Below are 11,440 nucleotides of genomic sequence, written 5' to 3'. Positions count from 1 at the left end.
GACCAAGATACATGATGCATAGATTGTGTGTGTCCTCAAGTGACAGAAACCCCGGGCACGGAGGCACACACTTTCCACAGCGCTCACCTGCCTTGGTCTCTCACACGCACTTCAAACAGATGGCTCCTGAAGACAACAAAAGTTGGTGACGTATTCAATAGGTGCCCTTTTATACTTCCAGGCACCCCGCCTATGACGTCATGGGCCATGTGGACCAATAGGATTGGCGTTGTTTCACACGTGCTTCAGACACCGGTCATGCTGGCGACATTCCCCAATGTGCCCCCTAGGGGACGCAGCGTGGAGTTCCCTAGAAGGGGAACTCAGCCTAATGGATTCATATTATGATCTATATTATGCACACACAAATATAGGGTAGTTTAAATTTTAATAATAACAATTTAGAAAAAAAAATTAAATACTTTTAATTATGTTGAAATGCTACCTTCAAATTATAAACTTCAAAAAAAAAAAAAAAAAAAAAGACCTTAGGGGGAAAAAACCTTAGAAGACATATAAGGTTACAATTTCAGTTTGGAAATGGCTTCCAATCTGAAGCAAAATGAGAGATTTACTTTCATCATTTAGATATTGTGAAGAATGTTGGTCCCGACTTCCATAATATGAAAAAAAAGACTATGGAAGTCAATGGTAAGGCTGGTTTGGTTACCAGCATCCTTCAAAATATCTTCTTTTGTGTTCAAGTGGTCATGACATGAGAAATCAAATTTGCCTTGGTTTTTTTTTTGGCAAAAAAGAGGTCTTTGTACCTTAAAACATCCTGCAAGTTTCATAGATTAAAACATCCTCCTCATTATAAACAAAGCCTTTATTTAATCAAGCTCCAAAAACGGCTTGTTTTGGATCCGAGGAGCAAGGTGACGTCACCTAGGCGCAGTCATTTGCATAAACACTGCCTCCAGAGCAGTCATCTTCTCACCACAGGCTGAACGCCAGTGGGCGGGCACTGGCGTTCAGTCGCTTAACGGCTGACTTGATCACGCTGAATGAGAGTGTCGCGTCGCCTCAAAAGCAAATAGAAATTACAATCACTGCTGCTATCTTGTCTACACTGGATACAGTATACAGATGCGCATTCACTTTCTGACACAGTCCACATGCTTGAGTCTGTCAATAGGACAAATGGAGTGAAAGAACGTTCACTTTGACGTTTGGTTTAACAGCTCATTCCCGTCTTTGTACAGATATCAGAAGGATCCCAGCGTAAGTGGATAGTTTATTTTTAATGGCATCCCAGATCATGTCAGAGGATTGATTGGAGTATTTTGTTTTGTAATCGAGGCACAGTGTCATGGAGAGTTCACAAAGAAACATTTGTTGAAAGATGAAGCGGTACTAGATCTGACTGCAGCTGCATCACATTGTAGGTAAACGATTTCGTAATGATTTGTCTGAATTTGACATAATTTTCATTTTCATTTCACTGTTCCTTTAACATGCTGTCTATGTAGGCAGCATGAACTGTGCAAGGCTGAAATCAGTGAAGGTCTCCATGAGCTCCATCTGCTGGTGAGATTCAGTGAGAACAGCTGTGTTTGTGTTCATTTGGGAGCTGAATCTGCTGTAAAATCATAGAGTGACAGTTAATGGTGTACAGATTGTGGTGTGCGGATGTGGTGTTGAACACCAGCTGTTATGAAGCTGATGGTGAAGATGATTATAATGAGGATAGTGGTCAAGATCATCTCTGAAGTGCATGTGTACTATCTCACTATTACATAAAAAACAGCTGAAACTGATTTCACTGTTTCCACTGCGACTCCAATGATATGACCTCCTGAAACCAGGTTGACTTTAATTTGTTTGTTTGTTTATGTTACTTTTTTAAAATGCTGTTGTTCATGCTGACACTGATCCAGAGAGAACGGCTGTCATTTATAAGTATGAAGAAGCATCACAAACAGCCTTTTCAACCACATTTGTATTTTTTGTTAAAAACATTAAAATGATTAAAGAAGTCGTTTGAAAGTATTAGAGAACTTCATCAATCAATAACTCTAATGAAAATGAGTTATTCTGAAAATTGTAAGTAAATAGCTTTCTTTCATTTTGTCAGTCACTAATTTATTTCGAGACAACAAATGGACAGGCTAGTTACACTGTAAAAAATGATTTTTTTAAAGTAGTAAACAGAACAAAGATTATTAAAGTTTGTTTTACAAGAACATATAATTTTAGTTTTTCTACTTCAAAATTTCACATTTAATTCAATGTGTTATTTGCCATTTCTTTGTACTTGTTTGTTAAATTTACTAGCAATTTCTAAGTGAAAATTGTTTAAATGGCTGATACTATTTTGTCTAAATTAAAAACAATTTAAAATGCATGATTTGCTAAAGTTTACAATAAACAATGTTAACTGAGTAACAATTGTCATATTTAGCAAATAGTGCAGTTATAATTATTTAAATGTATTATATTATATTATTTTTATATTATTATAAAAATATAAAAATTATATTATAAGCATTAGATGAGCGTGTACAATTAAATATTCAGTATTGGCAGATATATTTCCAAAATCAACCAATATCGGTAAATAATAATAAAAAAACATTCTAAACAAAAATGCTAAAATCATTCAATAACTGACAGTAATCCAGAGTTTCCTGAAACTTTCTCATTCAGTGCTAACTATCATATTTAGCATCTTAACATCTTCTAACATCTTTAATTAACACTTTACTTACCAGAGACTCGGCAGTCTCTGTTGCAGGTATGATATTTTTGTATGCTGATGGTTTGTTTTGATATGCATCATCCACCTCTGCAGATCACGCGGAGTCCTCCAGACTAAAGAGTCGGCCGTTTTCTGTGGGTTAACCAGGGTTTAAATGAAAATATGCCAGAAGAGAAGTTTTGAAGAGAGCAGCTGCATGGAGGCTTTGAAAGGAGGCTTTTGTTGGTTTCAGGTTTAGATCTTCTCTGCCCCCAGGTGCTGTGTCTCGCACCCTATTACTCCTGGCCAGAGCGCTTCTCTGAGGCTCTTTTTTGTTTTTGTTTTGAAAGACAAAAAAATGTCTACTATCTGTTTCATTCTTTGTGTTTTTCTTTTACTGGGATCCATATGTGAGACATCCACTGAAAAAGAATTCTGATTATTTCATCAAGAAAAACATGCATGGAAAGAGTCACACGAGGTAAAACAACTTTTAGAGTGAGTGAGCTGCGCAAATGTTAGTGACTGACTTTCATGTAAACATTTCCGTTGCCCCAGTCCGCTGAAACAGAGTGCACAAATTCTTTCTGGATTCTGACGTCAAGCTATTTTCCACTTAAAGGTCATAACCAGCTGAAGAAAATTTACTTTCAAATTGTGAATGGCGGTTAAAATGGAGATACGGTATGCATGTGCATTTCCATGCAACTCCTCTTTCATTGCTTGCATTTTTCGATATATGCTGTTTATTCTTAACCACCATTTGGAGGAATGGAAAATTGTTTTTCAGGGCACAGAAGCCAGGTAATTAGCTGATATCAGGATTAAATGAGATTGGTTGACTGAACCCTAAAGACTCCAGCATCTTCGCCGTATGGTTCACCGTATGAAATCCAGGTCAAAGTTATCTTTTAGCTTCATTTCAAACCATTCAAAACAATCTGTACATTCCCGTCTCTGTGAGAAAGAGGAAATCTGAAACTTCCAGATCAGAGAAGTAGGTAGATGTAGGCCAGACTGTTAGATGGCTCTGATCCAGGCGGTGGAGTCATGTTCCTACAGGAATCACTGCATGCTTGATGATACATAACTGTGGTGATAACAAAACTGATTGCCAGATCAGACAAAGTAAGTAACTGATGAGAAGTGGAGCCAAACCAAACAAAGTAGTGATGGAACATAATACTGGACTGGTTCTGATAGTATACAGTAATAAAAAAAAAGTTCTGATCACTTTGACACAGTACTAGAATTAGGGTTAGCCACTGAATATTGAATACTGTTCAAACCACTCAATGCACAGCTAGTTTTGGTTAGTTTGATTATTGTTCTATATTATTTATATTAATGAAAAGGGACATTTTGAAGCGGCATGTGTGAAATGTGCTGTACAAATAAACTTGAGTTCCTTACCTTGCCTAATGAATACAAACTGTGTTCAAATCAAATGTGAGGAGAGATGAAGACTGTAAAACACAAGGCATTTCTGATGCCTACAAACACACGGCACATCCAGAAATATTTACTAATAAATGTTTATATTGCCAGAAACAATACAAATACAAATTGACGGCCTCACATACCCCTCGCTCTTTCAGCAAGTTTTTCCAGTTTCGTTTATAAACTTTTATTTCTTTTGTAAACAAAGCTTTGTGCTTAACACAAGACTGAACTGAAATTCAACACTAATTGAATGTATTTCCAAACTGTAGATCTGTTTAGACACAAACCATATTTCTGATTGGACACAATTTTGAACTGACTTCTGATCAGGTTACGAGGCTCACATTGTGCCAAAATTAAAGGCATAGTCCACCCAAAAATGGAAATTACCCCATGATTTACTCAAGCCATCCTAGGTTTATATGACTTTATTATTTCTGACAAATACAATCAGAGTTATATTAAAAAATGTCCTGGCTCTTCCAAGCTTTATAATGGCAGGGAATGGCTGTTGATATTTAATAGTTCAATAAAGTGCGTCCATCCACCATAAAAAGTGCTCCACACAGCTCTGGGGGGTTAATAAAGGCCTCCTGAAGCGAAATGATGCATGTTTGTAAGAAAAAATATCCATATCCAGTCACAGAGTAGAAGTACAAAATGAGGATTTGTAAAGAAAAATGTCAGAGGATTTCGATATAAGTCAAGAGGAAAATGGTTTTCCTTTGCTGTAAACAAAACTTGGTTCTTGCAAGACTAGCATATTCTCACTGGACCTTAAGCTACGCTTAAATCCTACATCATCTGCTGGAACGCCACTCTTTCGTGTATGCACATACAATAGTAAGCGTAAGTTAGAGATTACACTTTATACATTTTTCACTCGCTTCAGGAGGCCTTTATTAACGCCCTGGAGCCACATGGAGCACTTTTTATGATAGTCGGATGCACTTTATTGGACTACTGAATATCAACACCCATTCACTGCCATTATAAAGCTCAGAAGAGCCAGGACATTTTTTCGTCTGAAAGAAGAAAGTCATATACACCTTGAGGGTGAGTAAAAAGTATTTTTTTATTTTTGGATGATCTATCTCTTTAAGTTCTGATTGGACATTTTGGCACAGTAATGAATAAAGTTCAGATTGGACATAAGTTCTACAGTAAAGGTTTAGATGAAGTCATTTTCATGCTCAATGGAAGAAATAAGTGTGCGATGAAAATCAAGTATGAAGATAATAACATACATGTCAGAACAGCACCCACTGTGAGAGTATGCTGTTATCGCTTCATGCTCTCTGTCTGTGTGTGTGTGTGTGTGTGTGTGTGTGTGTTCACGTCTCACTCTGATGGTGTTGGCTGGCAAACAGGAGCCACCCATGGCAGACTATTCACAACACACATGTATATGAAACGCTGCAGCGTGTGATCGCACACCACCCTCCAGGCTCAGTGCGCTGTACCTCCCCCTCTCTCTTTCTTTTCTCTTCTCTTGCTTCTTCCCGCCTATCCAACATTTACCCACTAATATGGAAACTTAGTGAGACCTTGAACCTCTAAACTACGTCCCTAGGGAGTCCAATAATAAGTTTACAGGCTGGTGCGGCGCTGTTTCCTTTTCTTTTTACTGCTCACACGAGAGAGACATAATAGATTTGTGAGTTTTGTTACTGAATTATGAAAGCAAGCTTTAGGAAGTAGATGGAGTTTCGGATGATACTTATCTGATATGTTGAAGAGGAAACATCAGCTGTGGAGGATGGTCTACACGTTCTTCTTCAGCAGACCCTAAGGATGAGGTCCTAGAAATGTAGCCGAGACGTCTTGGACTAAGGTGTCTGACTTTCACCTGTCTGTTCACTTGGTTGAATTTTAGAATAGACTGAAACGCTGAGGATGTTTCTTTTTGCAAAGCGCTGGTAAAAGACTTCAAGTTGTTTCCACAGCTTTTTGAAATGACGCACAAGGATTCTCGAATCCACAGGAGGAATTCACTCTTTAATTGTGGCTCAACTCGGAGACGACACTCGTGCATTGGGTATGTTTGGTCATCTACTGTGCATTATGACAGAAAACATTTTTATTGATTCCTATGGTTACACTTTATTTTGATTCTTTAAGTAACTATAAATATAAGTAAGTAACTTTGCAACTATACAGTATGTAGAGTATTAGTAGACTGTTAGGGTTAACAGAATAAGTTGACGTACTTGCAAAGTTACTTACAGTATAGTCAGTAGAATGTCTGTTGAGGGAGCATCAAAATAAAGCATTATTAAGCAGACAATCTACTAATACTTTAATGACTGCTTGTTGAAGTTGAAAGTTACTTATAGTCTAATGTCAACATGCGTTACCATTTTTATTGGTACAAACAAAGTTACGTAGAGGTTGCTTTGTCAGAGTGTGTTATTTTGATTGCTGAAGTCAGATCAGGCAGGTCAACTACAGTGTGAACGGAATAACTAAGAGTCGTCTGCTGCTGCAGGGCTGCAAAAACTTCTTCCGTTGAGTGCAGTTCAGATTTATTACTTTGGCACATTTCACAGGAGATGGACAGTCTCAGCAGCAGCTCAAACAGCTGTATAGACTTTCCGCTTTGGATGTCTCATGTTCAGATCAAACTGTATGTCAAAACTTGTGTTAACCCAAGTTCAGCCAAAAATGACAATTCTGTCATCATTTGCTCACCTTCGAGTTGTTCCAAACCTGTATGAGTTTCTGCTGAACACAAAAGAAGATATTTGTGAAGACTGTTGTTGGCAGCCAAACAGTTTCTGTTTCCCGATTGACCTCCATAGTATTTTTTCCATACTATAGTACTCAATGTGGACCAGCAGCTATTTTGGTTACCAACCTTTTTCAAAATATATTTTTTTTATATTCAATAGAAAAATCATACAGGTTTGGAACCACTTGAGGGTGAATAAGTGATGAAAGAATCTTAATTTTTGGGTGATCTCTTTAAGCTAATAAAAACAAATAAAATGATATTATTAGGCACGATATTGATGAGGATATAAATTTATTAATGTAAGTATATATTATATTATGTATTGTATATACTATACTGTTTGTACAATTACTGTAATAAATATTATTTTGTGTATTACTACAAAAAAAAACACTAATTAATTTTTTTAAATATTTTAAATATATATATATATATATTTAAATTTGATAAAAGAGTCATTTGAGTTTTACTCAGTTGACTTGGTTCTAAAGCTGTATGTGCAATATAACATGACAATAAATATCAATTTTATTAAAATATTTCTGAAAAGGCTATATGCTCATTTGAAATGATTGAGCTACTTTTCTTTTGTCACTAATTTGAAGTGTTTATGCATGGTTTGGGGTTGGTGATGATGTAAGAACAATTGCATCTTGCTCTTGAGTCGAGTCTGTTGTACTGTGCAATGCAAAACCAATGCAAATTCGGGCTGCGTGTTCCATGTGGGATAGACACATGTAAACAAAAGCATTAACATAAACTACATACTGTAAATATTATTTTTTGTAGTCTTTATTGATCACATTAACACTCTTTAGCCCAGACTATTTACATCTGTAATGCACTGAGTACAAAAGCTGTGTAATGGGAGTCAGTATCATGTGACTTTGGCCAGTTAAACTACAGCAGAACGCTGAGCTATTTTTAGGGTCGGTGTGTGATTCTAAACTCCTCTGTGAACTTCAATTTTTTCCAGATGTGCAGATGTCACCGTGCACGTGAACTCAGCCTGTGTTTGAGGACACCATGTTTTAATAATGCTGTTGGAACGCTGCTGGTTTAATGAATATTGGAAAGAAATCGGTGAAAGTTTTTTATTTTTTTTATAACGGGGGTTTTCACTCGGTCGGTGAGCTCGCGCTGCGGCTGAACTGATTTGATTATAAAGGGAGCACTCTTTGCTTGGTTTCTGTATATAGCCTGTTTATAATTTGAATACAAGTTTTATGTTTCATGCTGTTATGTACACACTGGAGTTTCAGGAGTGACAGTCATATTAAAATGCGAGAGTGAATCTGATATTGTGATAACCATAGCAAAGGAAAAATACCGTGTGTGCAGAATTATTAGGCAAGTTGATATTCTGGTCATATTTTTTTTCCAAGCACATTTTACCAATTCCAAATCACATCAATCTTAATAACTACTATTGATTTTGTATTTAATCATTTATAAGTGATATATAATTGTCCATGAAGGCTGGAAGTGGAAAAACTCCTTATATTCAGGTGCGCAGAATTATTAGGCAGGTTTTCTCTTACAGATAAAATGAGCCAAAAAAGAGATTTAACTCAGACTAAATGTCAAAAAGTATTAAATGCCCATGAGAAGGATGCAATACTAATGCAATAATAGAATTTGCAAAGTTAAGACATGACCATTGGACAGCAAAATGCTCACTTTTTTATAGGCTTTATTGACAGATAAGTTTTGAGTGACTCTTGAAGGACCAGCACCACATCCTCTTGTACCACGCTTTCAAGAATTTATCTTCCAGAATCTGACAGTAAGTTTTAGGAGCTCATTTTTAGTCCATCTCCTATCCTGAAAAGTCTCTCTTGCAGAGATCGCAAAATCGATAGTAGTTATTAAGATTGATGTAATTGGTAAAATGTGCTTGGGTAAAAAAATATGACCAGAATATCAACTTGCCTAATAAATCTGCACACACTATAGATGTGTGCATTAAGCCTTACAGTGTAATTACAATAGACTTTGTAATATGTTTCTTTATTATTCTATTATTTTCATTTGATCTTTTAATGCAATGTTTACATAGTTGAACAATATTTGAAGACCACATGCTAATGTTTGAATGATTTACTTATAGTTATTAATAGCATTAAGAATGAACTAATTCTATTCTAATTTATTTCAAATAGTTCAATAAAAATAGTTACAATAGTTTTTGCTATTGTACTGAAATTGGTACCGAGAACTGTGAAATTTTACTGGTATTGGTACCAAGCACTGAAATGGTGGTCTTTTAGGTCACATTTTATGGCATATCTGAAGTAATCCATGTTTATTACTTTGAAATGGACAGAAATTCTTCTAATTCTTCTTCTTAAGTCCGAAATCTACTTTAGTTTTTTCCGTTTTCTGTGAAGTTTTGGAACAACAATGCTTTGCAGTTATTTTAATGTATTTTATCCAGCTGGTCTATTTTTTGAGTATCAAATTTTTCAGATGAACTACAAAAAATGGGTTTGTCAGTCAGTGAGCTCCTTCCTGTCTAAGTGGGTGGTTCTTGGCCAAAATCGGCTGCAAAAGTGGGCCAGACTTTATACTGCAGTCAGAGGTCTGGCCACGTGAGACTCGTGTTTTAGGAAAACTGTTTTGGTTCTATTTGTGGTGCAGGAATTTGCATACTGCACCAAAAATATTTAATAAGGGTACAGTAAGGCAATTGTATGTTGCTTTGGATAATGAGTGTATAAGTATCAAATGATGTGAAGGTGCTGTAATGATTGAACTTGGGTCACTTTGCTAACTTCAACACAGACTGTGTCTGAAACCTTGGTGCCTCTCTGGCTAGTCAGTAACTGAAGTAGTGTTTTGTTTATGATGGAATTTGTTAGGGAAATGGGTTTTAGACAGGTTGTTGAGTTGCAAAAGATGTTTAGGGACAATGCTTATTTCTAGGGATGTAATGATTCACTCAGCTCAAGATGCGATATGATTCATGATAGGCCTACTGATTTCACGAAACAATTTTCTCAATTCTTTTTTAACAAAATGAGATTTAAGACAGATTATTAATGAAAAGCTGTCCTTTTATTATTTCTCAAACAAAATCCTGCAGAATATCTCTATAGAGATCGCTCCATGTTTGCTAGTGTTTTCAGCTCATCGGTGCTTTTTCTATAGAGAGTGCATGTGCATGGTTGCCAGGTAGGGAAGATTAAGTAAACCACTGGACAGAAAATGTATTGATTTATAACAAAAAAGGTTTGAATGCTGGAAATCTGGCAACTGCAACCATGAAAGCTTGTGGAGGAAAATGCAACATAACGCAAATGCCACATTTAAAAGAAACATTTTAATGGTAACCAGAGGGCAAATATCGCACTTAATAAATTGAGAGCAGAAGAAATTGTGATCCCGAATTGAAATACAACTTATTTGAGTACTATAGACTTCCTTTCAGTGTCTAGTTATGCCAAAAAAGCAGGTGTGGGATTTCTGAGGATATTTAGTTCTGTGGTATTGGTCATAATGTAGGGTTATTTAATGAACGACATATACAAAAAAAAAAAATCACCTGCAGAATGCTCCTGTTTTTCTTTTCATCCTGATTTATTGTCTAACATGCCAGTGAACATATCATTCCTCGTAAAGCTCTGTGTGCAGGTTTCTCAGGTGAACTGGTGGAAATAATTCTCCTAGCAGTTCTCAATGTGTGGCTGCCCCCCTCTGGCTGAATGCTGAATATTTGCTTTGTGTGAACTGTCTGGACATGATAGTTTGGTTCGAGAGTTTCAGCTATCATCAGTCCATAAATAATAGCAAGCAAAGACACTGTAATGCACACACACAGAGAAAGAGAGAGGAGAAAGAGCAGTCTTCTGGGAATTTATTGCATGTGGAAAGATAAACTTTTGTAGGGGTGTGTGTGTGTGTGTGTGTGTGTGTGTGTGTGTGTGTGTGTGTGTGTTTACATAGCTCTGTGTCTCATAGTAGAGAATACTGTTGATCCTATTCACAGTTTCACACTATTCATACATGAATATCTCTGATGTTTTCATTTCAACAAATAAGATTTGCTTTCCAGCCATCATAAATGTAAGTGTCTGTCTGATCCATTAGGGCTTGATTATTAAACCTCTTTGATGGGTTTGTGTGTGTGTGTGTGTGTGTGTGTGTGTGTGTGTGTGTGTGTGTGTGTGTGTGTGTGTGAGTGTGTGTGTGTGTGTGTGTGTGTGTGTGTGTGTGTGTGTGAGAGTGTGAGTATGAGACTGAATTGGATCTGCAGTCTCGCCAGAGGTTTATTTTTCATTCAAAAGATACTTTTATTTAATCTGAGAAAATTAAAGTTCAGAGGAAGTATGCAGAATACATAATAGTTGGTGCTCTGGACTTGAATGATATCTGAAATCGTGCGGAGAGGTGAGCTATTATTTTTTATAAGCAAATTTACTTGTTTTTTTACCCTTGCAATAAATAGGCCTAGTTGATCATTTTAATTAAAAATTAAAAATAAAAAAACAATAAATTGTGCATGTAACTTCGTAGATTTACATTGAAAGTGGGACTGAAGTCATATCTGGAGAGTACTATGCTATATATTGAGTTGGTGGCAC

General features: G+C 36.3%; 1 protein-coding gene across 1 annotated transcript in view; it reads left to right on the top strand.

Annotated features, from left to right (window-relative positions):
* The first annotated feature begins 6,054 nt into the window (after positions 1–6,054).
* Positions 6,055–11,440, top strand: part of LOC107680520 (cAMP-specific 3',5'-cyclic phosphodiesterase 4D-like) — a 32,224-nt gene continuing 26,838 nt past the window's right edge. Inside the window, exon 1 of the mRNA XM_016476426.1 lies at positions 6,055–6,161. Coding sequence (XP_016331912.1) covers positions 6,079–6,161 — 83 coding nt within the window. The 5' untranslated portion in view covers positions 6,055–6,078. The remainder of the gene's footprint in view (positions 6,162–11,440) is intronic.

The sequence above is a fragment of the Sinocyclocheilus anshuiensis genome, unplaced genomic scaffold, assembly GCF_001515605.1.
Source record: "Sinocyclocheilus anshuiensis isolate Anshui unplaced genomic scaffold, SAMN03320099.WGS_v1.1 scaffold308, whole genome shotgun sequence".
Classification (NCBI taxonomy): domain Eukaryota; kingdom Metazoa; phylum Chordata; class Actinopteri; order Cypriniformes; family Cyprinidae; genus Sinocyclocheilus; species Sinocyclocheilus anshuiensis.
Note: the sequence above shows the minus strand (reverse complement) of the source record. Positions and strands in the feature narration are given on the sequence as shown.